The 23,529-nt window shown below is 38.7% G+C and overlaps 1 protein-coding gene across 1 annotated transcript in view; it reads right to left on the bottom strand.

Annotated features, from left to right (window-relative positions):
* Window positions 1–23,529, bottom strand: part of EYS (EGF-like photoreceptor maintenance factor) — a 1,804,868-nt gene that overhangs the window by 64,297 nt on the left and 1,717,042 nt on the right. The window contains 1 exon segment of the mRNA XM_089333540.1: window positions 2,539–2,711. Within this exon segment, the coding sequence (XP_089189666.1) occupies window positions 2,539–2,711 (173 nt within the window).

Here is a 23,529-nt window from a genome sequence, read left to right as displayed (position 1 = left end):
CTATACAATAAAAACAAAGCCAGAAGTATTGCAATACCAGATTTTAAGACATAGTACAAAACAGTTATAATCAAAACAGCCTGGTACTGGTACAAAAATAGATGGATAGATCAATGGAACAGAAAAGAAACACCAGAAATCAATTCAAGCATCTACAACCAACTTATATTTGACCAAGGAGCTAAAACCAATCCCTGGAGCAAGAACAGTCTATTCAACAAATGGTGCTGGGGAAACTGGATTTCCACATGCAGAAGTATGAAGCAAGACCCTTACCTTACACCTTACACAAAAATCCACTCAACATAGATTAAAGATCTAAATCTATAACCTGACACCACCAAATTATTAGAAAACATTGGGGAAAACCTGCATGACATTGGCACAGGCAAAGAGATCTTGGAAAAGACCCCAGAGGTGCAGGAAGTCAAAGCCAAAAGTAACAAATAGGATTACATCAAATTGAGAAGCTTCTGAACTGCAAAAGAAACAGTCAGGAAAGTGAAGAGGCAGCCAGCAGAATGGGAGAAATTATTTGCAGACTATGCAACTGATAAAGGATTAATGACCAGAATCTACAAAGAGATCAAGATACTCCACAACAACAAAACAAATAACCCAGTTAAGAGATGGGCCAAGAACCTAAAGAGACAATTTTCAAAAGAGGAAATCCAAGTGGCCAACAGACACATGAAACAATGTTCAGGATCACTAGCAATCTGGGAAATGCAAATCAAAACCACAATGAAGCTTCACCTCACTCCAAGTAGAAATCACCAAAATCAGAAATCAACAAACAAATGCTGGCAAGGATATGGAGAAAAAGGTACCTTAATTCACTGTTGGTGGGAATGCAAACTGGTAAAACCACTATGGAAGACAGTTTGGAGATGCCTCAGAAATCTGAATATAGATCTATCATATGACCCGGCCATCCCACTCTTGGGAATTTACCCAAGGGAAATGACATCAGCAAGTAAAAGTGTTATCTGCACCTACATGTTTGTTACAGCTCAATTCACAATAGCTAAGACATGGAATCAACCTAAATGCCCATCAATGGAAGACTGGATAAAGAAATTATGGGATATGTACTCTATGGAATACCACACAGTAATAAAAAATTAAAGAAAAAAGAAAAAGAAATCTGACAGTTTGCAACAAAATGGAGGAATCTGGAAAACATCATACTTAGTGACATAAGCCAGACCCAAAAGGACAAATACCGTGTGTTCTCTCTGATCTGTGACAACTAACTGAACACCTAAAAGGAAACCTGTAGAAGTGAAATTGATACTATGAGAAGCAATTACTTGAACAGCCCTTGTCATGACTGTCCAGGAACAGATTGTTATTTTATTTGTTTTTTTTTTCCACTTAATACCATTGATTGGGCTCTTTACTTAACATAGAATTAATCATAGGTGTATAAAGTCAATTGAAAATAAATCGATCTCAGTAAAAAATAAGTGTGGGAATAAGAGATGGAGGAGTTTTTCAGTTATACACACGTTCCCATGGACCTATCCCTAAGGGTAGAGCAAATCCCGTTAAGCTGAGTGGTACTAATGCCATCTTACATGTTGAAGTGACCATATTAAGTGTGCAATTGATCATATATATAGGACTAAGTATCAAAGGGATCATATAAATAAGACCAATTGTCTGGTAATAAAAATAGATAGAATTAAAAGGGAGAGAATGTTCTAACATAGGAAGCAGTCCACACAGCAGGCTCTTAGAATATCAAATGCCCTAAACAGCACTCTGACCTCAGAATCAGCTCTTAAGGCATTAGGAACTGGCTGAAAAGCCCATGAGAGCATTTCAGTCATGGAAAGCCAAGACACCATGGCAAAAAATGTTCTATATGAAGGATCTTTGTAAGTGCAAAGAAGGGGCCATCAAAGAAGGATGCACTTTTCTCTGAAGGGAGGAGAGAATTTCCACTTTTCTTATGGCCCTGTCTAAATATTGATGGAGTTTGTGGACTCAAAAGGCTTCCATAGTCTTAGCAGCTCATGTCAAGAGCCTACGGTGATCACTGACATCATATATAAGAGTGTTAATTGTTAAATCAACAACAGGAGGCACTGGGCACTTACTCCTCATGTAGGACCTCTATCTTTAATGAGTTGTACTATGAGAATTAACTGTAAAGCTTGTTTTCAAATAGTACTTTATACTTTGTGTGTGTGTATGTATGTGTGTGTATGCAAGTTGTTGAAATCTTTACTTAGTATAGAGTTGGTCTTCTGTATATAAAGTTAATTAAAATTAATCTTAATGAAGAATGGAATAGGAGAGTGAGTAGGAGGTAGAATAGGAGTGGGAGTGGTAGGGTGGTTATGGGGGGAAGAACCACTATATTCCTAAAGCTGTACCTATGAAATTTGTTTTCATTAAATAAAAGCTTTCTTAAAAAAAACCAAATACTCTAAGGGGAGAGGAGAGTGGACTCATATATATTTCTGCTTTACTTTCTAAAGAAGAAACTCTAAATTCATGGATATAAAAATGAATTAAGTTTTGCCTTACCTTGTTCACAGTATATTCCAGTGGTTCCTAGAGGACAGTAACAGGTGTATCCATGAGGCAAGGAAACACACGTTGCTCCTTTGCTACAGTGGTGTGGAGGGTCATGTTCAGGATCACAGGTGGAAACTGCCTGCGTGCAGAAAGTTCCTTTCCACCCAGTGGGACACTTGCAACTGTAGATGGAGAGAAAGAAGCAGGATTTGAGTGTCTGAGCAGAGATAGATATACAAGTATGTATCACCCTGGTGTTAATTTGGCAGTTTTAACTGAGGTCCAAAGATATCAAAGTAAGTTGTGATTCCAACTACTTTGATCTAAATTGTCAAAGAAGATAGTTAATAATTGATTATGTGATTACCAGGTTGCATATCAAGGATTTAGAGTGTTTCAACGTGGAAATTGAGAGAATTTGAGGAGAACTACTTCTTTGGACAAAGCTATATTATAGTCCCTCTCCCTGTTGTCACAAATGGCCAAGGGGGAAAGACTTCTCATGGAGTTTCTGCTTCCCAAAGTCAAGCCTAGAGAAAACGGATTCTGCAGAAGCGTGTAAAACACTTGATACGTTTTCCCTGACATTGGTGAACACACAGGCCTAGTTTCTGGAGCTGAAGCAAGAATGCCACACCCACCAGAGGAGAGTCAAATGTGGGTGAATTTCAGGCAAGGGATTTGATATTCATAGTTAACAGAACATCAGCCTGAGGATGTAAAATGGATGATGTTTAAAAGGAGACTTATTAATTAGCCTGAAGAGACCTCACATTTAAGGACGAGGGAGCCAGTTTATGTCTGGGCTAAGGGGTAATGAGGTGAATTTAACCAGAAGACAGATCTTGTCTGGTTTCAGAGAGTGGTGTTGGGAGGGGCCCAGCAGGGGAGTCTTTGGTGCAACCCCAAAAGATAGGGTTGCCAGATAAAACTCAGGGAGCTTAGATTTAAATGTCAAATAAACAATGTAGTGTAAGTATGTCCCATACAGTATTAGAATTAACATTTAGTATACTAAATATTATTGATCTCAAGTTCAAATTTATCTGGAGACTGTATTTTCCCTCTTGTCTCTCTTCCCCTCCTCCTCTCTCCCCTCCTTCCTTCTTTTCTCTCTCCCTCTTCTTTCCCTCCTACCTTCCCCCCTCTTCCTTCTTTCCTTTTCCCCTTCCTTTCTTGCATCTCTGAATCTGGTAATCCTGCACTAAAAGGCTCATAAGAGAAAGGATAAGCTATGAATTCCCACCAAAAAGCACTAAACCATCTGAAGATGCTGCCAGTCAAGGAAGCACATTCAAGGATGAGGAGTAGGGTGTTGGGTCAGAGCACACTGGAGAAGGACAGCAGCAGACTGCACTTGCTGCCCAGACTTGCCATTCATGCTGCTGTGGGGGTGGGAAACGTCTGGCCTGCAAAGTCACTTGGTCTGGTCCCACCAAGGCAACCACAGGTGGGACTTGAAAATCAATAAGCCTATACAGGCTAATTTTTAAGTTGATAACTTTGATGACCTGTGAATGATGTAATAGATATCCAATGGCTCTTAGCAGAAAAAATTTCCCGACCCCTGCAAGACACTGGCTGGGACTCAGACAGCAATCTTGGAAGAGTGGAATGTTGATGGTTCATTGAAGCATACTCTTTTAATTAATGAATTGACAGTGTATTTGACAACTAAAGTGCCTATTCATCAGGTAGAAAAAGAAAATTCAGCTGGCTTCCCCACATTTTAACCCAGAACCAGTAAAAGGTTGAGTCTTTTTAGCAGGTTCAAAAAAGAGAGAGTAGGAAACAAATTTACTTTGTGAATACACCTGAGCCCTGGGTCACATTTGTCTTCTATTAATTCATTACAATGCTCTTTGCTTATTGGAAAACTGCAGACATAGATGATATTAGAAGCATAGCTGAGGTTGTTGAAAAGCATAACCAACATGTAATTTCTAATACAAGCAAGTCAAGATAAGGAAGGGAGAAAATGGAAATATCTTTAGTTTTGCGTTTTCATCAGGCTGCAATAATTCTCAGACTCTAGGAATTAATGACAGCTCATGTAGTCACCTCCAGGTGGATCAAGCTGTATGCCACACATTATATGCCATATAGAGGAAAGGTGAGGACGATGACAAGGAAATTCTAACACAGAAATGCTTCACATAGTGTTTCATATCCTTTTATTTTAAAGGCCACTTATTGGGAAACACACTATGCATGATACATATTTCTACATTTCTAAGATTGTTTATAAACAAATGTCTTTGAACACACCACACAAAGAAACACTATTATCAGGACCTTGAAGGACACCTGTGCCTGGTAAACTCCTGCTCTCTCATCCAGAGAGCTGACCACTGGTCTTGAAATAATCATTCCTTTGATTTTCTAGATAGTTTTAGTTTTGCCTGTTTTTAATACTCTTATGCATATAACATAATATTGTATGAGTATATAATGTTTTTATTCCAGGTAAGATTTTTGGGATTCATGCATATATGTATGTATATAGCAATTGTCCACTGTTCATTCATTACCATTGCCATCTAATTTGATGAACAGAAATGGATAATTTTTATATAGTTGAAATTTTAATGTTTTCTTTTATGGCTTGCAGTTTTTGGTGGCTTATTTATGAAAAAATTTCCAGTTCCAAGGTCAAAAAATATTATTTTATCTCCTAAAACAATAACTTTTACCTTTTACCTTCAAGTCTTAGTATATCTGGATTTTTTTTTGTATGTGTTTGATATGGGGTAAACATCCAATTACATTTTTCCACATGACAAATCAACAGTCCTAACACTCTCTATTGAATTGTTCATACTTGGCCCCAATGAGTCATGTCCATTCAGCAGGGTCCAGCATCACTCTACTTTGTTCCATTCATTAATTGGTATTTGTGCCAACACCAAATTCTTCATTTCTAGTATGGTAATAAGTCTTTATATCTAGGATGGCAAGTTTTCCTACTTTGTTTTTCTGTTGAAGGGTATCTTGTCTATTTTCAATCTTTTGCTCTCTCATGTATTTTGAACTAGCTCCAAGTTCGGGGGTTCCAAACAGCTCCTCTCTTGGCTAGTTACAGGATGCTAGTGCCAGGTGGTCAGGGAGACAGAAACATACCCCTTATTTTACCTCTAGGTTGGCAGGTACATTGTCCCCGACTGGGCTCTAAGCCAGAATCACGCCAGGCTGTTCTCACAGCTTTTTTGCTGGTGGCTTGGGCTGAGAGTTGTGCCCTATTAGATTCCCCATCTCAGGCAGTTCTTAGCCTTAAATTAGGTCCACTACAACCTGCATAGATCTCAGTAAGTTTATTCAGTCTCCAGGTTTCAGAAGGACCTAGGACAAAGGCCAACTCTAATACTTACTTTCTATTGTCTTGGAGACTCTTGCTTTTACTTCATTTGAGCTCTGCATTGTTTTCACATGGATACATATATCATCCTACCTTTCATAACTGTACCAATTTACAGTCTCATTTTAAGTGTAAAAAAGTGCTCCTAAAATAATAGACTTATATATGATTGAAAAAATGCAACATTTTTATGGGCTTTTTGTTTTTCATTGACCTAATAATTAATTAGCATAAAAATGATTAAGTGTGCCTATACAATATCAAGAACCACTCATTTCAGATTTTTCTTATTTTGCAGTCTAATTTATGACTCACCAAAATTTATTTTTTGATAAATATATATTAATGTCTATAGTGTACATAGTACAGTGTTATATCATGTAGGCTGGGTGGAAGATGTATGAGGAGTGAGCTTTTATTCCTGCTAAAAAGAGGTGTGCTGGGATAAAAGACTGCTAGACTGCATATGCTGAGGAGCTGAGGGAATGGCTCAGAGAGGCAGTGCTGGAATATAGAAACCAGTGTGGTGAATAACTGAGTAGATGAGCACATGATAAATGTGACAAATACATGTTCAGCAACACATTATTATATTTGATTCAAGGAGGAATTTAAAATGAGAATTTTTATTTATTAGGAACTTACAGGTAGAGAAGCTAAGTGTATATATAAAAGTAAACACATAAAGTCTTGGAATATTACTAGTGCATTAAATAAGACGTTTAGATGGGTCATGATGGAAGAAAATTTGGAGGGTTCCAAGATGGCAAAATAGGGAAAGAGCTTAATGCTATAGTCCAGGGGAAGAGAGTTAAAAAAGAAAAAAAAGTAGAGAGAGTGCAGTCTCAGGGAGGAGTTAGGGCTCAATAAATAAATCTTTTTTTTTTTAAAAAAAAGAAACCCATACATGACATGAAAGAAAATTTTTTGAACTATGAAGAGGGGTCTGCGCCGTGGCTCACTTGGTTAATCCTCCGCCTGTGGTGTTGGCATCCCATATGGGCACCAGGTTCTGGTCCCGGTTGCACCTCTTCCAGTCCAGCTCTCTGCTGTGGCCCGGGAGGGCAGTGGAGGATGGCCCAAGTGCTTGGGCCCCTGCCCCGACATGGGAGACCAGGAGGAGGCACCTGGCTCCTGGCTTCAGATTGGCGCAGCACTGGCCGTGGCAGCCATTTTGGGAGTGAACCAACAGAAGGAAGACCTTTCTCTCTGTCTCTCTCTCTCACTGTCTATATCTCTACCTGTCAAATAAGTTAAAAAAAAAGAAAATTTTTCCCATAAAATTGAGATTTTTAAAGAGAAATCAAAAGGAAATATTGGAAATGAAGAATTCAATAGAATAATAGAACATTAACAACAGACTCAGTGAGGCAGAAGAAAGAATATACAAGTTAGAAGACAAATCTCTGAAAATTTTACAGTCAGACCAAAAAAAATTAGAAAACTAAAAAAAAACAGTGTTGGAGATTTATGGGATACTGTAAAACAACCCAACATACAGATTTTAGGAGTTCCTGGAGACGTGGAAAGAGAGAATGGATTAGAAGTCCTTTCTGTGAAATAATTACAGAGAACTTTCCTAATTTGGAGAAAGTAAAGGATGTCTAAGTACAGGAAGCACATAGAACTCCTAACAGAAATAACCAGAAAAATGTCTTCACCATGACACACTGTAGTCCAACTCTCCACAGTAAAACATGAAGAAAACATTCTAAAATGTACATGAGAGAAATGCCAGATTACTTGCCGAGGACCTTCAATTAGACTCACAGCTGACTTCTCATCAGAAACCCTACAGGCTAGGAGAGAGAGAATGGCAAGATATACTCGAAGTTTAAAGAGAAAAAAAAAAACTGTCAACCCAGAATACTGTACCATCAAAGCTCTCATTTATGAATGAAGGTGAAATCAAAACTTTCCATAACAAACAGAAATTGAAAGAATTCATCATCACCTCTCTAGCCTTACAAAAGATGCTTAAGGATGGGCTACACACAGAAACATAGAAACACGGCCATCACTACAAAAGAAGGTGAAGTCAGAAAAATCTCCCAGTAAAAGTACAAAGGAAATCCAAAGTAAACAATAGGAATATTTATGGAAAAATGGTAAGGCCAAATTGTTACTTATCAATAGTCATTTTGAATGTAAATGGCCTCAACTCTCCAATTAGAAAATATGGATTGGCTGAATGGGTTAAAAAACAACACCCATTTATTTGCTGCCTGCAAGAAATACATCTCGCCAAGAAAGATGCACACAGATTGAAAGTGAAAGGATGGAAAAAGACATTTCATTCTAACAGAAACCACAAAAAGCTGGTGTTGACATCCTATCAGACAAAATAGACTTTAACACAAAATCTGCTCAAAGAGACAAAGAAGGGGACTATGTAATGAGCAAGGGATCAATTCAACAGAAAGATGTGACTATAATAAACATATATGGCCGGCACCGTGGCTCACTAGGCTAATCCTCCGCCTTGCGGTGCCGGCACACTGGGTTCTAGTCCTGGTCAGGGTGCCAGATTCTGTCTCGGTTGCCCCTCTTCCAGGCCAGCTCTCTGCTGTGGCCTGGGAAGGCAGTGGAGGATGGCCCAAGTCCTTGGGCCCTGCACCCCATGGGAGACCAGGATAAGTACCTGGCTCCTGCCATTGGATCAGCACAGTGTGCTGGCTGCAGTGCGCTGGCCGCGGCGGCCATTGGAGGGTGAACCAACAGCAAAGGAAGACCTTTCTCTCTGTCTCTCTCTCTCTCACTGTCCACTCTGCCTGTCAAAAAATAAAAAAAAATATTTGTACTGGATTTCAGATCATCTGGCTATTTAAAAGAAATGTTAAGGCATCTAAAGGGAGACATAGACTCCAATACAATAGTAATGGGGACTTTAATACTCACTTTCAGCAATGGACAGATCAATCAGACAGAAAATCAGCAAGGAGACAACAGTTAATCGACACTATAGACCAAATGGACTTAATGGATATCTACAGAACTTTTCATCATATAGTTGCAGAATACACATTCTTCTCACCAGTGTATGGAACTTTCCCTTGGATAGACCACATGCTAGGCAATAAAAAATGAAATCTTGTCATTTGCAACAAAAGGGATGAAATTGGAAAACATCATATTTAGTGAAATAAGCCAGTTCCAAAAGGACAAATAATATATGCTTTCCTAATCTTTGGTAACTAATAGAGCACCTAAAAGGTAATCTATAGAAGTGAAATTGACGCTTTGAGATGCAATGACTTTGAACAGCCCTTGTCTTGACAGTTGAGGAACAGTGTTTTTTTTTTTTTTTTTAATACTCTTTGTTGAACACTTTCCTTAGTATAGTTAATCTTATGTTTATAAAGTTAATTGAAAATAGATGTTAGTAAAAAATAAGAATTGGAAAAGGAGAGGGAGGAGGATGAGGGGTGGGGGTGTGGATGGGTGGGAGGGAATGGTGGGAAGAATTCTTAAGTTGTATTTATGAAATGCATGAAGTTTGTATACCTTAAATAAAAGGTTTCTGGGGAAAAATAGCCACTCCTCAAAAAAAAAAAAAAAAAAAAAAAAAGAGAGAGAGAAAGTAAACATATGCATATTGTATCTAAATTAGTAGTTGTACAAAAAGTTGTTTAAAAAAATTGTATATGGCTCACCACAATGGAGATATACAAAATATAGACTTAATAGGCTATTAATCAAAGTCATATAATGATTTTAATTAGTGTTTAAGGTCACAAAGAGCATAAAATGTTTACCTAAGCACATTTTAAACCAAATATGTTACCAGTTTCACATACAATGTAAAGCAATGGTAAAAATTTTTCATAATTTTCATTAAAGAATTTTAAATTTATCTCTAGAGATGTTACATTTTTATGGTGATTGCACCATCTAGTGGTCCATTTTTATCCTGATGAAAAGTTGAGAATGTAGTTTCCCTTACAGCCAGACTTTGCAATGTGAAATATTTATTTTTTTAAATAAATTTTATTGCATATACTTAAGGTACATTATATGATAAGAAAAATCAGTTATTTTAGTATAAAAATAACAATCCACATTGAGCATAATATGCTAGAGATGCTATAAATTTATTTGAAAAATAACATCTTAATAACCTTATATAGCGCTCAGAACTTTCAGATCTGAAATAGTTATGTTTAAAGATTTTAAAATTATTTTTCAAATATTATATATATTTTCTTCTATGAGATATTTGTATTAGAATACTTTTGAGGAAACTAGTATTTTTTGTTGTTTTTTAGCTTCTTTGGCACCTGTGAAATGTAAATAATGAGAATTTCAAATATTCATTCACAATTCTCCACCATGGGTATATTCTTCTAACTCTAGTACTTAGTTAATTATTTCTTCCTTTAACCACATTTATACTACTTTTCCCGAGAAGTAGTAAGTTTAGAAAAGTACGTGAGTGAATGTGTACATGTAGTGGGAAAACTAAAAACAAAACAAGGAGAGGTGGATAATCATTAATCTAAAGAACATTTATTATTTTTACATGCTAAGTTTCTGCCTCTGTGCTTAGCATTGAGATTCATCCACACATAAGTTTCCATTCTTGACCTCATGAACTTGCTGTTTTTATAGGGATAAGAAATATTAAGCAGGGGCCGGTACTGTGGCGTAGTCGGTAAAGCCATTGTCTGCAGTGCTGACATCCCTGACCTGGCTGCTCCACTTCTGATCCAGCTCTCCGCTGTGGCCTGGGAAAGCAGTAGAAGATGGCCCAAGTGCTTGGGCCACTGCACCCACCTGGGAGACCCTGAAGAAGCTCCTGGCTTCAGATCTGCTCAGCTCTGCCTGTTGTGGCCACTTGAGGAGTGAACTAGTGAATGGAAGACCCCCTTCTCTCTCTTTCCCTTGCTCTGCCTCTGCCTCTCTGTAATTCTGCCTTTCAAATAAATAAATAGATCCTAAAAAACAGAAATATTAAGCAGACACTTTGAATATAATAGGACAAATGCTAAAAAAAAGTACTATGGGAACCTATGGGAAGAACACAGGCAATTTTAGTGAATCTAGGGAAGGTGTTTGAAGTGAGATTTGTCTGCCTGAATGCTTGCAACTGAAGAGCAGGAACAGTGCAATATTATACTAGAGAAGGACACTAGTGCCCAAGGACTTAGAACAATACAAGGCAGTTCAACTTTAATGTGTTAGACATACAGGAATGACATGAGAAACTAGATGGATGCAAAAAGGGCTTGAATCTGGAAATGGCTGTGGGAGCAGAAGGGTTGAAGTTCACTTGACGCATTTTCAAAGCTTTGGTAAGTGTGTTGGTATAGAAGAGGAAAGATGATAGCAATGATGAGCATTTACTGAAGCTTAATATAAGACAGTCTTCTAAGTATTATAAATGAATTCATTCTTTAAATTAGGCTATACTAAATAGGAAGGGACTAACATTCTCTGTATTTTATAGAAAGAAACCAAGAAGTCAAGGCTGGTAGTGTCCATACTTTAGCCATTATCTTATTTCTCAACCTAGTAGATACCTTTGGGTTTTCAGGCTCAAATGACTGAAATAATAATGGTGTCATATTTCTCCATTCAGAAGAAATCAAGAAATCAAATAAGTTGATTGTGACTTTTAGGGATCTGTGATATTAAATGGTGGAAATTATATGAGTGGAACAAGACCATGGAACCAGAGAGAGCTTTGAGAACAGAAATATTTATGTCTTAGAATCTACATTGATTTTTAAAAGATTTTTGTGCTTTCACAGTTTATGCAGATCTCAAAGAATTGGTAGAAAGTATCTTACATGAGTTATAAAAAAAAAAACAGGGGAGAAAAGATGTTCTCCTTAAACCATAGTGAGAGGGAACTTAAATTAAAGCCATATTGAGAAAACAAATAGGAGATTACTCTAATAAACAATAGTATCTGCTTTTCTGCATCCACACCAACAGATTAGAAATCTTTTCAGCTTTTGCCAACCCCATAGGTGAGAGAAATTAACTGTCTTAATTGGAATCCTTAGAAAACAGGGTCTCAAGGCAATTTCAAGGATATAGGGATACCCTAAGGAGGGAGAGTGGAGTGAGAGAGAAACAAAGTGAGGAAAAAAGGAAATGTTAATAGGAGGTGATTAGATACTGAGCTGGATACAACTTCACAAGAATCACAGTAGACTGCTTGGGATAGTGGGGTGCGTCTTGAAGGGCTGAACCAAGCAGTACAAGGAATTTGACTGCCGTGTGGGCAGAAAAGTATAGCAGGAGAGTCTGATGCAATTGTGCTATACCTTGTACAACAGATAAGAAGATTTACATTTTGCTGCATTCACAAAAGGAAAACCATAGCACATTTAGAGCAGAAAAGAGATAAGAGCCAAGAGGCAAAGAGGAGGATTCAACCTGGATTGGAATAAGGAGAGATTAGGGCAGAGGACACTAGTTGGTAAACAATTACCTAGTCCAGCAGAAGAGTATTGAAGACTGAGTTAAGCACTGTTGGACAAAATACACTGAAGAAGACAGATTGGGCAAAAGATCCATAATTTAGAAACTTTGGGGGAACTTTGAGATTCTGTGATTGAGTTTTAGAGAGTTTGTAAATCTCTAAAATTTTATGCAATATTTTGTGACCTAGAATGTTCATTTCAGGGGAAAAGTTTTGTAAGTTCACCTGATTCTCATTTGTGAGCCAAAAAATCCTAGAAAACCTGGATATGCCAGATTTTGTGATCACTGGTAGATTTGTTGTTCTAATTGTCTCAATTATTAATTTAATATCAATTCCTGATACATTCCACATTTTATTTTAAAAAGATTTATTTATTTATCTTAAAGCCAGAGAGAGAGAGAGAGAGCGAGGAAGAAAGTGAGCTCTTCCATCCACTGGTTCACTCCCAAGATGGCCACAATGGTCGAGGCTGGGTCAGGCTGAAACCAGGAGCCAGGAGCTTCATCTAGGCCTCCCAAGTGGGTGTCAGGAGTCCAAATACTTAGATCATCTTCCAGTGCTTTCCCAGGTTATTAGCAGGGAGCTGGATTGGAAATGGATCAGTGGGGCTCCCACCAGTGCCCATATGGGATGCTGGGGTTGCAGGCAGAGGCTTTACTCACTATGCTACAATGCTGGCCCCAACATCCACATTCTCCAAACTTCTGTTGTGTTAATTTTCCACATACTCCTTTTATTATCTGACTTGTTTATGTAAGTTTTGGTTTTCCTGCACTATGCTTTTCTTTGAGGGAGACATCTGCATGTTGTCCTCAGTCACATTCAGGTTTCTATACTATACGATAACTATGGTTAATAATAATGCCTTGTATTTTGAAAGTTGCTGAGAGCCAGTTTTAAATGTTCTCATCACACACACACACACACACACACACACACACACATTAAGTATGTGAGCTAATGCGCAACTTAATAGCCATTCCACAATGTATAGAGATTTCAAAATATATTCTATATGATAAAGATATCCAAGTTTTATCTGAGAATTAAAAATGTTAAGAAGAAAGCACAACCTAAATATAGCAAAACTTGTTTAAAAATGCATGTATACAGAGGACCAAGTTAAAACTAAGCAACTCTTTTTGTTAAGCTTGGCTATTGACTAGAGCAGAAATAGTTCCCTGTTTCTGTTGCATCAGAGTTCATCCCAAGAGCATAAAGGCCTTACATGAACTCTGCCTCATGATACTCTCATTTTAGAAACTGCATTGAAGCACAGCTGGATCTGAGTGTGGTCCCAGACTTGCAGAAGAGCAAGGCTCTCTGCACTTTTCCAGGGCTGTGCACACGTGCTAGAATCCGCCTTACCAAGCCCCCCTCTCAGTACAAACAATGGCTCCCACCTCGAGCTGTGATGAACGGAAGTAAAAGGAGCATTTTGTATTATTTTTTTAAAAAGTTCTGCCATTAAGCTGTGTGGAGTTAAGATACTTTGACCAGCTCTAAGAATTTGCTTTTAAAATTGATTCCAAACACCATGAAATTTATGCTTCTGGGTTAAGACTTGCCTCTTGAGAATTTAAAAAATACTTTACCTATCATGTGTGTTAGTTATTTTTCAAGAAAAGGTTGAACTTTAGCTTTAAGCTGTCTATAACATTACCTAGAAGTTCAGTTTAACATACTTTGCTTCAAGTGAAATATGAAAGTGTAGAGCCACACAAAATTAAGAGCCTATGACAAGAATAAAAGAAATCTTCTTAAATGCTACTAAAACATGTATTACAAAGTACACATTTGTTTTCTTTTAAGGGAGAAAGTCTCATTATTGAGATTATAGAATTTTAAAAAATGGTCAAAAGGAATAAAATTCTTTGAATTGCTGCTGCTACTGGAGCTATGAATAGGAGCCTGAATACTCTTAAGCAGATTTGAGGTATATTTTACATACTATAAAATTCACAGATTTTTAGCTGAGGGATTCACAATTTTAATGTAATGACATAGTGCCCCAAGAGTTATTTTTGATTTGAAAGTATTGTTTCACATATAGTAATTAATATAATGAATATTTTGTGATGATATGAGGATTCCACAGGTTTTAAAATCTTGTGAGGAAAGTTGTCAGCTGTACCTTTCCCATTATACATTGCTGCTCAAGTCTATTTGTTACTCAAATTAAGGCTGGCATGTTGGGGGGCCGAAGCTATGGTGCAGTGGGTTAATCCTGCGGTGCCGGCATCCTATATGGGCACTGGTTCAAGCCCCAGCTGCTCTACTTCCAGCTCTCTGCTATGGCCTGGGGGAAACAGTGGAAGATGGCCCAGGTGCTTGGGCCCCTGCACCCACACGGGAGACCTGGAGGAAAACACCCGGAGAAAAAGCTCCTGGCTCCTGGCTTTGGATGGGCTCAGCTCCAGCTGTTGTGGCCATTTAGGGAGTGAATCAGTGGATGGAAGACCTTTCTCTCTGTTTCTCCCTCCCACTGTCTGTAGCTCTATCTCTGAAATAAATAAATAAAATCTTTAAAAAAAGAAAGAAAAAAGGCTGGCGTGTTGGACTCTGAGATGTAGCTTTCCACCCACATAGCAATTTATGGAATCCCCAGGGAATGTGTTATGAGGCAAGGTATTTCTAATATGGAGAAAATATAAAATCCCATTTTAAAATAACTTCAACTTTATTTTAAAGTGAATAGTAAATGAATAGACTACATCCTGTAGATCAAGAGCTACTTAACAGTTTTATCACTTTATTTAAATTGCTAGCTGTTTATAAATTTATTTCTTACTATTTAGATTTTGGAGATAATTTTTACCCAGGAATTGGAAGATATGGTTTTGCTTCTTGCTGTACTACCTGCAAGGTGCTATAGGAGGGTACTTCAAAAAGTTTGTGGAAAATGAGATTAAAAGATAGGTTTGCGGCCAGCATTGTGGCACAGAAGGGTAAGCTGCCACCTTTAATACTGGCATTCCATACAAATGGTGGTTCAAGCTCTGGGTACTCCACTTCCAATTCAGCTCCTTGCTAGTGTTCTAGGAAAGCAGCAGAAGATGGCCCAAGTACTCGAGTCCCTGTACCCACCTGGAACTCCCATATGGACTTTCTGGCTCCTGGATTTAACCAGGTCCAGCCTCAGCCTTTGCAGCCATTTGGGGAAATGAACTCATAAAAGGGTTCTGTCTCTCTCTCTGTCTCTCTGCCTCCACTTCATCTTCTTCTCTAACTCTGCTTTCAAATAACTAAACCTTAAATAATAAAAGATAGGCTTATTTTGGTTAAAAAAATCATGCTTTTTTCTTTTCATAGTATGCATTTTCTTTTTTTTTTTTTTTTTTTTTTTTTTTTTATTTTTTTGACAGGCAGAGCGGACAGTGAGAGAGAGAGACAGAGAGAGAAAGGTCTTCCTGCGCCGTTGGTTCACCCTCCAATGGCCGCCGCTGCAGCCGGCGCACCGCGCTGATCCGATGGCAGGAGCCAGGATCCAGGTGCTTTTCCTGGTCTCCCATGGGGTGCAGGGCCCAAGCACCTGGGCCATCCTCCACTGCACTCCCTGGCCATAGCAGAGAGCTGGCCTGGAAGAGGGGCAACCGGGACAGAATCCGGCGCCCCGACCGGGACTAGAACCCGGTGTGCCGGCGCCGCAAGGTGGAGGATTAGCCTATTGAGCCACGGCGCCGGCCCATAGTATGCATTTTCAATGAACTTTTTGAAAAGGATTTATTTATTTATTTGAGAAGCAGAGTTCCAGACAATGGGAGAGACAGAGAGAGAGGTCTTCCATCCACTGGTTCACTTCCCAAATGGCATAAAAGTGGAGCTAGGCCAATCAGAAGCCAGTAGCCAAGAGCTTTTTCCAGGTCTCCCACATGGGTACAGGAGTTCAAGTACTTGGGCCATCTTCCACTGTTTTCCTGGGCCAATAGCAGGGAGCTGGATCAGCAGTGGGGCAGTCAGTACACAATCAATGCTGATATGGAATGTCGGTGCTGCAGGCAAAGGCTTAACCTACTATGCCACAGCACCGCCCCCTCAATGAACTTTTAAAGATCTGTTACAGTCTCTTGATTTCTTAACAATCTCCAGGACTCACTTTACCATCTATTAAATTGGCATTAGGATATTGGTCTTAACTAATTTACAATGTTTTAATGAAGAGCAATTGAAATAAGTGTTGTGCAATTGTTAGGTATTACATTTGTTACTAACATCAAAGAAAATTTCCATACTATCCAAAATAATCAGGACCGGCATTGTGGCAGGGCAAAGGCCCTGCCTGCAATGCAGGCATCTTATGTGAGTGCTGGTTCAAGTCTTGGCTGTTCTCCTTCTGATCCAGCTCTCTGCTAATGGCCTGGAAAAAGCAACAGAAGGCGGCCCAAATGTTTGGGTCCCTGCCACCCATGTGGGAGACCCAGACAAGCTCCTGGCTATTGGTTTCCTCTTGGCTAAGCCTTGGCCATTGTGGCCACTTGGGGAGTGAACCAGAGGATGGAAGATATCTCTCTATTTCTTTCTCTCTCTCTGTGTGTCTATCTGTCCCTCTCTCTCTGTAACTCTTTCAAATAAATAAATAAATCTTAAAACAAACAAGCAAAATAATTTGAAAATAGCTCTAAGTACCTACATTTGGCATTATATATTTCAAGATAAGCACATGGGGTATGGAAATTCAAAAGAGCTAGGCTCTTTGTTTTGTACGGAATACTGAGGAATTGGAATGGATTCCCTACCTCTACCTTCAACTTCATATGCTTTCTTCCTGCCACTTCCCAGAGTACTTGTTTATTATCATATTCATTATTATTATTATTAAATTATTATTATTATTAAAATTTATTTATTTGAAAGATAGAGTTACAGAGAGTCAGAGACAAAGACAGAGAGAGGGAGATCTTTCATCTGTTGGTTCACTCCCCAGATGGTCACACAGCTGGAGACGCACCGATCTGAAGCCAGGAGCCACCAGCTTCTTCCAGGTCTCCCATGTGAGTGCAGGGACCAAGGACTTGGGCCATCCTCTACTGCTTTCCCAGGCCATAGCAGAGAGCTGGATGGGAAGTGGAGCAACCAGGACTTGAATAGGCACCCATATAGGATGCCAGCACTGCAGGTGGCAGCTTTACCCACTATACCACAGTGCTGGCCCCTCATTATTATTATTGACATATTTATTATCAAATTAAAAAATAAAAAGATTCTTATCACTGAGGAATGGTTACATTTCTTAGATGAAGTGAGGTAAACTTGTGCTTCTAACTCAGCTTGTTGGTAGAGCAAATTAGAGTGCATTAGTTGTCAACCAAACTAAGGGTTTCATTAAAAATTGTGTAGGAATTCTGATAAAGTCACAGTGGTAAAGGTAATACCACAAAATATTCCTCCCTTCATGGAGAAAGTAGTTGCCCACTAAAGCACCAGATTCAATTTTCTGTGGTAGAGTTAGAGCTGAACTCTGTACTGAGTTGGGAAACAGCAGGCAAATTCTGCTGCTGCTGGAGCAGTCAGAGCTGGGGCCAGGGCTGCTTGCAAGATAGAGTGACCTCCCCTGCCTCTGTGATTGTGGGAGTTCTGGGCAAAGGCCTTGGAACTGAGAGGGTCCCAAGCTGCAGCTGAGTTATTTTGTACCTGCCCAGTCTGACTGCAGAAACTGAGTTCTCTACACGCTGGGGATAGATCTCACACAGGGGATAGGGGACACACTGGTGTGTGGGTCAGTGCCTAGTTGGTTAAGGTGCACTAGCACAATCAGCTTGCTCTAGGCTGTGCATCAGCTTGTTTCTCTACTATAGAGAAAGCCTGAGACCCTGAACATACTAGCTGGCTCCAACATTCCCTCCCCCTCACTCTTACACCACAAACAAACTATGGCCAGAGCTTATTGGCCCACACACACTCCTGGAACTCAAGTGTAAACTTTGGGTATTGCATTTATCCCAAAGACAAATATTCAAAAACAAAGTCTTCAGTCAAAAAAAAATTCATTTTCCAGAGGATATAGAAACAAGGGATCTTATAGATGTACAAAAATCAATGTATAAACACAATAAAAATTAATAAGGTAGGTAATATGACTCTTTTAGAGGAACACAATAATACATTAATGTTGGACTTTGAAGAGGGGGGAGTGATGAAATGCTTGAAAAGAATTCAAATGAATGACTGTAAGGTTACTCAAAACACAGAGAAACCATTAGATTAAATAAGAAAATTAATACATGACATGGATGAGAAATTCTGTGGAACTGAAGAAAAACCAAGGAGAAATAAGAAGCATTTGGTAAGTAAAAAAGAAATTACAGTGGAAAGTCTTAACAGATTTGGTGGAGCAGAAGAGAGGATATTAAACCTAGAAGGTAGGTCTCAGTGAACGAAAAAGAAGGAGAAGGGGAAGGGGAAATTACAAAGGCCAAAAATAGTGTTCAGGATCCATGGGATACCATCAAATGATCAAAATTATAAACTGAAGGAGTTCCCAAGGGTACAGGAAAAAAGTTTGAATTAGAAAAGCTATTCAGTGATAATAGGAGAAAACTCCCCAATTTGGAGAAAGACATAGGCATCCAACTGTAGCGAGTACACAGAACCCCAAAGAGGCATGTTCAGAAAAGATACTTACCATGACACATTGTAGTCTATGACTATGTTTAAGTAAAGCATAAAGATAATTTCCTAACATGTGCATGAGAGAATCACCAGATGACCTTTAAAGGAACTCCTATCAGATTTATTTTTAATTCATGAAGAAAAATTATATTTGCTACTGTAAAAAAATCTATAAGAGGTAGAAATTGCTTTCAATATAATTAGTAGAAAATATGTTCTAGAAAGTGGAGCTAAGTGGATGTAGACTCCTGGCAACAATATAATGTAATAGTCCCAGGTTGTTAGGCTGAGGCCAATAACTATTGAGGAAAAAAGCCCTGTCTGTGGGGAATTTTGGATGACACTTGCAGAAATATTGCACTGTGCATACACCAAATGGAACAATTTTCACAAGTATTGCAAAGTTTCATCTAGTAAAAATTTTTCCTACATGCACTTCAATTTCACACCAAGAGTGACATATAGGGGGGGTGGCTCCAAGATGGTGGAATAGGGAGGGAGCACACTGATAGTCTGGGAAAAGATAGTTTAATAAAAGTGGAGATACTATAATCTCAGGGAAGAGTTAGGAAAAAAACTGCAGAGGAAACTCTTCTGGAACTAGTGGGACACGGTGGACGTACATGGAGTGCATGGGCACCCACGGCTCGGGACCCCAGCCACCGAGTCTAAGCAGCACTGCTGGAAAGGAAGGTGAGGTGAAACCTCAGTAGCCCAAGATACTGGAGGGAAAGTGGCAGGAAGAGCCTAGAGGGAACGAGGCTTGAAGTCCCATGGAGGAAAGTTCACCAGGCTAACTAGAGGAGAGAGGGAAAAAAAAAAAAGGAACCAGCATGGACACGATTCTCTCTCTCCACTCACCTTACAAAGGTGAACAAGACAAAGAGCAGGCACCATTTTGGACATACTCAGTAACCTTGGCAACCCGGTGGGGGATTGCAGGGAATCTGAGCTTACACTGAGGACTGCAGGGATCCTTTGTGTGGTCCTTGGGAAAGAGAAGACAAATATTATACCCACAGGGGCTACCACTCAGGCACTGATTGCTTTCAAGGACAATAGCTCAGCTGTGTGGAATTACTTTGCTTTTGAATAAAAGAGAGAGCGAGAGAGCGAGAGAGAGATTTACCACCCAAACCTGGGGGTGTCACTTTTGACACATCCTTAACCCTGAAGAACTGAGCAGAGTTCTCTAGCCACACCCACCACAAGCCTCTAAAGATTCACCAAAAGCAGACAGTCCACTTAATCTAGATTCATAGTATAATGAGAAAAGCCACCACAGAGAGGAAAAAAAAAAGAAGAAACCAAAGAATATCTCCACAATACCAAGCAACAAATGCAGAAACTGAGGAAACAAGAACAAGGAAGACGTTGTGATGCCCCCAAATGAACATGACATTCCAATACAAGATTATGAAGATGATGAGATAGAAGATATTAAAAAATTTATAAAAGAACATTTAGAAGTTCTCAAAAACAAATTCATGAACTACAGAAATCTTTACTGGACAGGATAAAAAATCTCTCATGAAAATGAAATCTTAAAGAGGAATCAAAATGAAATGAGGAATCTAATAGAACATAAAATTGTGATATTGAAGAGGAATCAAAATGAAATGAAGAACTCAATAGATCAAATGACAAATGCATTTGAGAGCCTTAAAAACAGATTCAGTGAGATAGAAGAGAGAACATTGCACTTAGGAGACAGAGCACAGGAAAGTATATGGTCAAACCAAAGAAAAGAAGAGGAAATTAGAAATCTAAAAAATATTGCTGGGAATCTACAGGATACTATTAAAAAACCTAACGTTTGGGTTCTAGGAGTTCCTGAAGGCATGGAGAGAGCGAAAGGATTAGAAGGCCTTTTTAGTGAGATACTAGCAGAAAACTTCCTGGGTTTGGAGAAGGACAGAGACATCCAAGTACAGGAAGATCATAGAACTCCCAATAAACATGACAAAAAGAGATCCTCACCACGACACGTTGTAATTAAACTCACCGCAGTGAAATATAAAGATTGTAAAATGTGGGAGAAACATCAGATTACTCTCAGAGGATCTCCAATAGGACTTACAGCTGACTTCTCATCAGAAACGCTACAGGCTAGGAGAGAATGGCGAGATATAACCCAGATACTAAGAGAGAAAAACTGCCAGCCCAGAATATTATATCCTGCAAAGCTCTCATTTGTGAATGAAGGTGAAATAAAGACCTTTCATAGCAAACAGAAATTGAAAGAATTTGTCGCCACTCGTCCAGCCCTGCAAAAGATGCTTAAAGATGTGTTACACACAGAAAAACAGAAACATGGCCATTAATATGAAAGAAGGTAAAGGAAGAAAAACTCCCAGTAAAAGATCACAGGAAGTTCAAAGCATATATTAGAATTATCTTTGGGAAAATGGCAGGGCAAAGTTACTACTTATCAATAGTCACATTGAACGTTAATGGCCTCAACTCTCCAGTTAAAAGACTGACTGAATGGATTAAGGAACAAAACCCATCTATTTGCTGCTTACAAGAAACACATCTTTCCAACAAAGATGCATACAGACTGAAAGTGAAAGGCTGGAAAAAGATATACCATGCCAACAGAAATGAAAAAAGAGCGGGCGTAGCCATCTTAATATCAGACAACATAAACTTTACCACAAAAACTGTTAAGAGAGACAAAGAGGGACAATATATAATGATTAAGGGATCAATTCAACAGGAAGATGTAACTATTATAAATGTATATGCACCTAACTACAGGGCACCGGCTTATTTAAAAGATTTGTTAAGGGACTTAAAGGGAGACTTTGACACCAATATAATAATTTAGAGGACTTCAATACTCCACTTTCAGAAATAGACAGATCAACTGGACAGAAGATCAACAAGGAAACAGCAGATTTAATCGACACTATAGCCCAAATGGATCTAACAGATATCTATAGAACTTTTCATCCTGCACTTAAAAATTTACATTCTTCTCAGCAATACATAGAACCTACTCTAGGATTGACCACATACTAGGCCGTAAAGCAAGTCTCAGCAAATTCAAGAGAATTCGAATCATACCATGCATCTTCTCAGACCAGAGTGGAATGAAGCTGGAAATTAGCAACTCAGGAATCCCTAGAGCGTATGCCAACATATGGAGATTGAACAACATGCTATTGAATGAACACTGGGTCATAGAAGAACTCACAAGAGAAATAAAAAACTTTCTGGAAGTAAATGAGGTTAACAACACAACATATCAAAACTTATGGGATACAGCAAAAGCAGTGTTAAGAGGAAAGTTTATAGCAATAGGTGCCCACATCAAGAAATTAGAAAGGCACCAAATGCAGCTCAAGGATCTAGAAAAACTGCAGCTTTCAACACATCTCGTGGATCTAGGAAAACTGAAGCAAATACAACCCAAATCTAGTAGGAGAAGAGAAATAATTAAAATCAGAGAAGAAATCAAAAGGATTGAATTCAAAAAAACATTACAAAAAATCAGCCAAACGAGGAGCTGGTTTTTTGAAAAAATAAACAAAATTGACACCCCATTGGCCCAACTAACTAAAAAAAGAAGAGAAAAGACCCAAATCAATAAAAGCAGAGATGAAAAAGGGAATGTAACAACAGACACCACAGAAATAAAAAGAATCATCAGAAATTACTACAAAGTGTTGTATGCTAGCAAACAGGAAAATCTATCAGAAATGGATAGATTCCTGGACACATGCAACCTACCTAAATTGAACCAGGAAGACATCGAAAACCTAAACAGACCCATAACTGAGACAGAAATTGAATCAGTAATAAAGGCCCTCCCAACAAAGAAAAGCCCAGGACCAGATGGATTCACTGCTGAATTCTACCAGACATTTAAAGAAGAACTGACTCCAGTTATTCTCAAACTATTCAGAACAATCGAAAAAGAGAGAGTCCTCCCAAATTCTTTCTATGAAGCCAGCATCACCTTAATTCCTAAGCCGGAAAAAGATGCAGCATTGAAAGAGAATTACAGACCAATATACCTGCTGAACATAGATGCAAAAATCCTCAATAAAATTCTGGCCAATAGTATGCAACAACACATCAGAAAGATCATCCACCCAGATGAAGTGGGATTTATCCCTGGTATGCAGGGATTGTTCAATGTTCACAAAACAATCAATGTGATACACCACATTAACAAACTGCAGAAGAAACACCATATGATTATCTCAATAGATGCAGAGAAAGCATTCAATAAAATACAACACCCTTTCATGATGAAAACTCTAAGCAAACTGGGTATGGAAGGAACATTCCTCAATACATTCAAAGCAATTTATGAAAAACCCACGGCCAACATCCTATTGAATGGGGAAAAGTTGGAAGCATTTCCACTGAGATCTGGTACCAGACAGGGATGCACACTCTCACCACTGCTATTCAACATAGTTCTGGAAGTTTTAGCCAGAGCTTAGGCAAGAAAAAGAAATTAAAGCGTTACAAATTGGGAAGGAAGAACTCAAACTATCCCTCTTTGCAGATGATATGATTCTTTATTTAGGGATCCAAAAAACTCTACTAAGAGACAATTGGAACTCATAGAAGAGTTTGGCAAAGTAGC

Source organism: Oryctolagus cuniculus, chromosome 5, assembly GCF_051225735.1.
Source record: "Oryctolagus cuniculus isolate XC-2025 breed Fujian yellow rabbit chromosome 5, ASM5122573v1, whole genome shotgun sequence".
Taxonomy (NCBI): Eukaryota; Metazoa; Chordata; class Mammalia; order Lagomorpha; family Leporidae; genus Oryctolagus; species Oryctolagus cuniculus.
The sequence above is the reverse complement of the archived record's forward strand: the minus strand, read 5'-3'. Positions and strand labels throughout refer to the sequence as shown.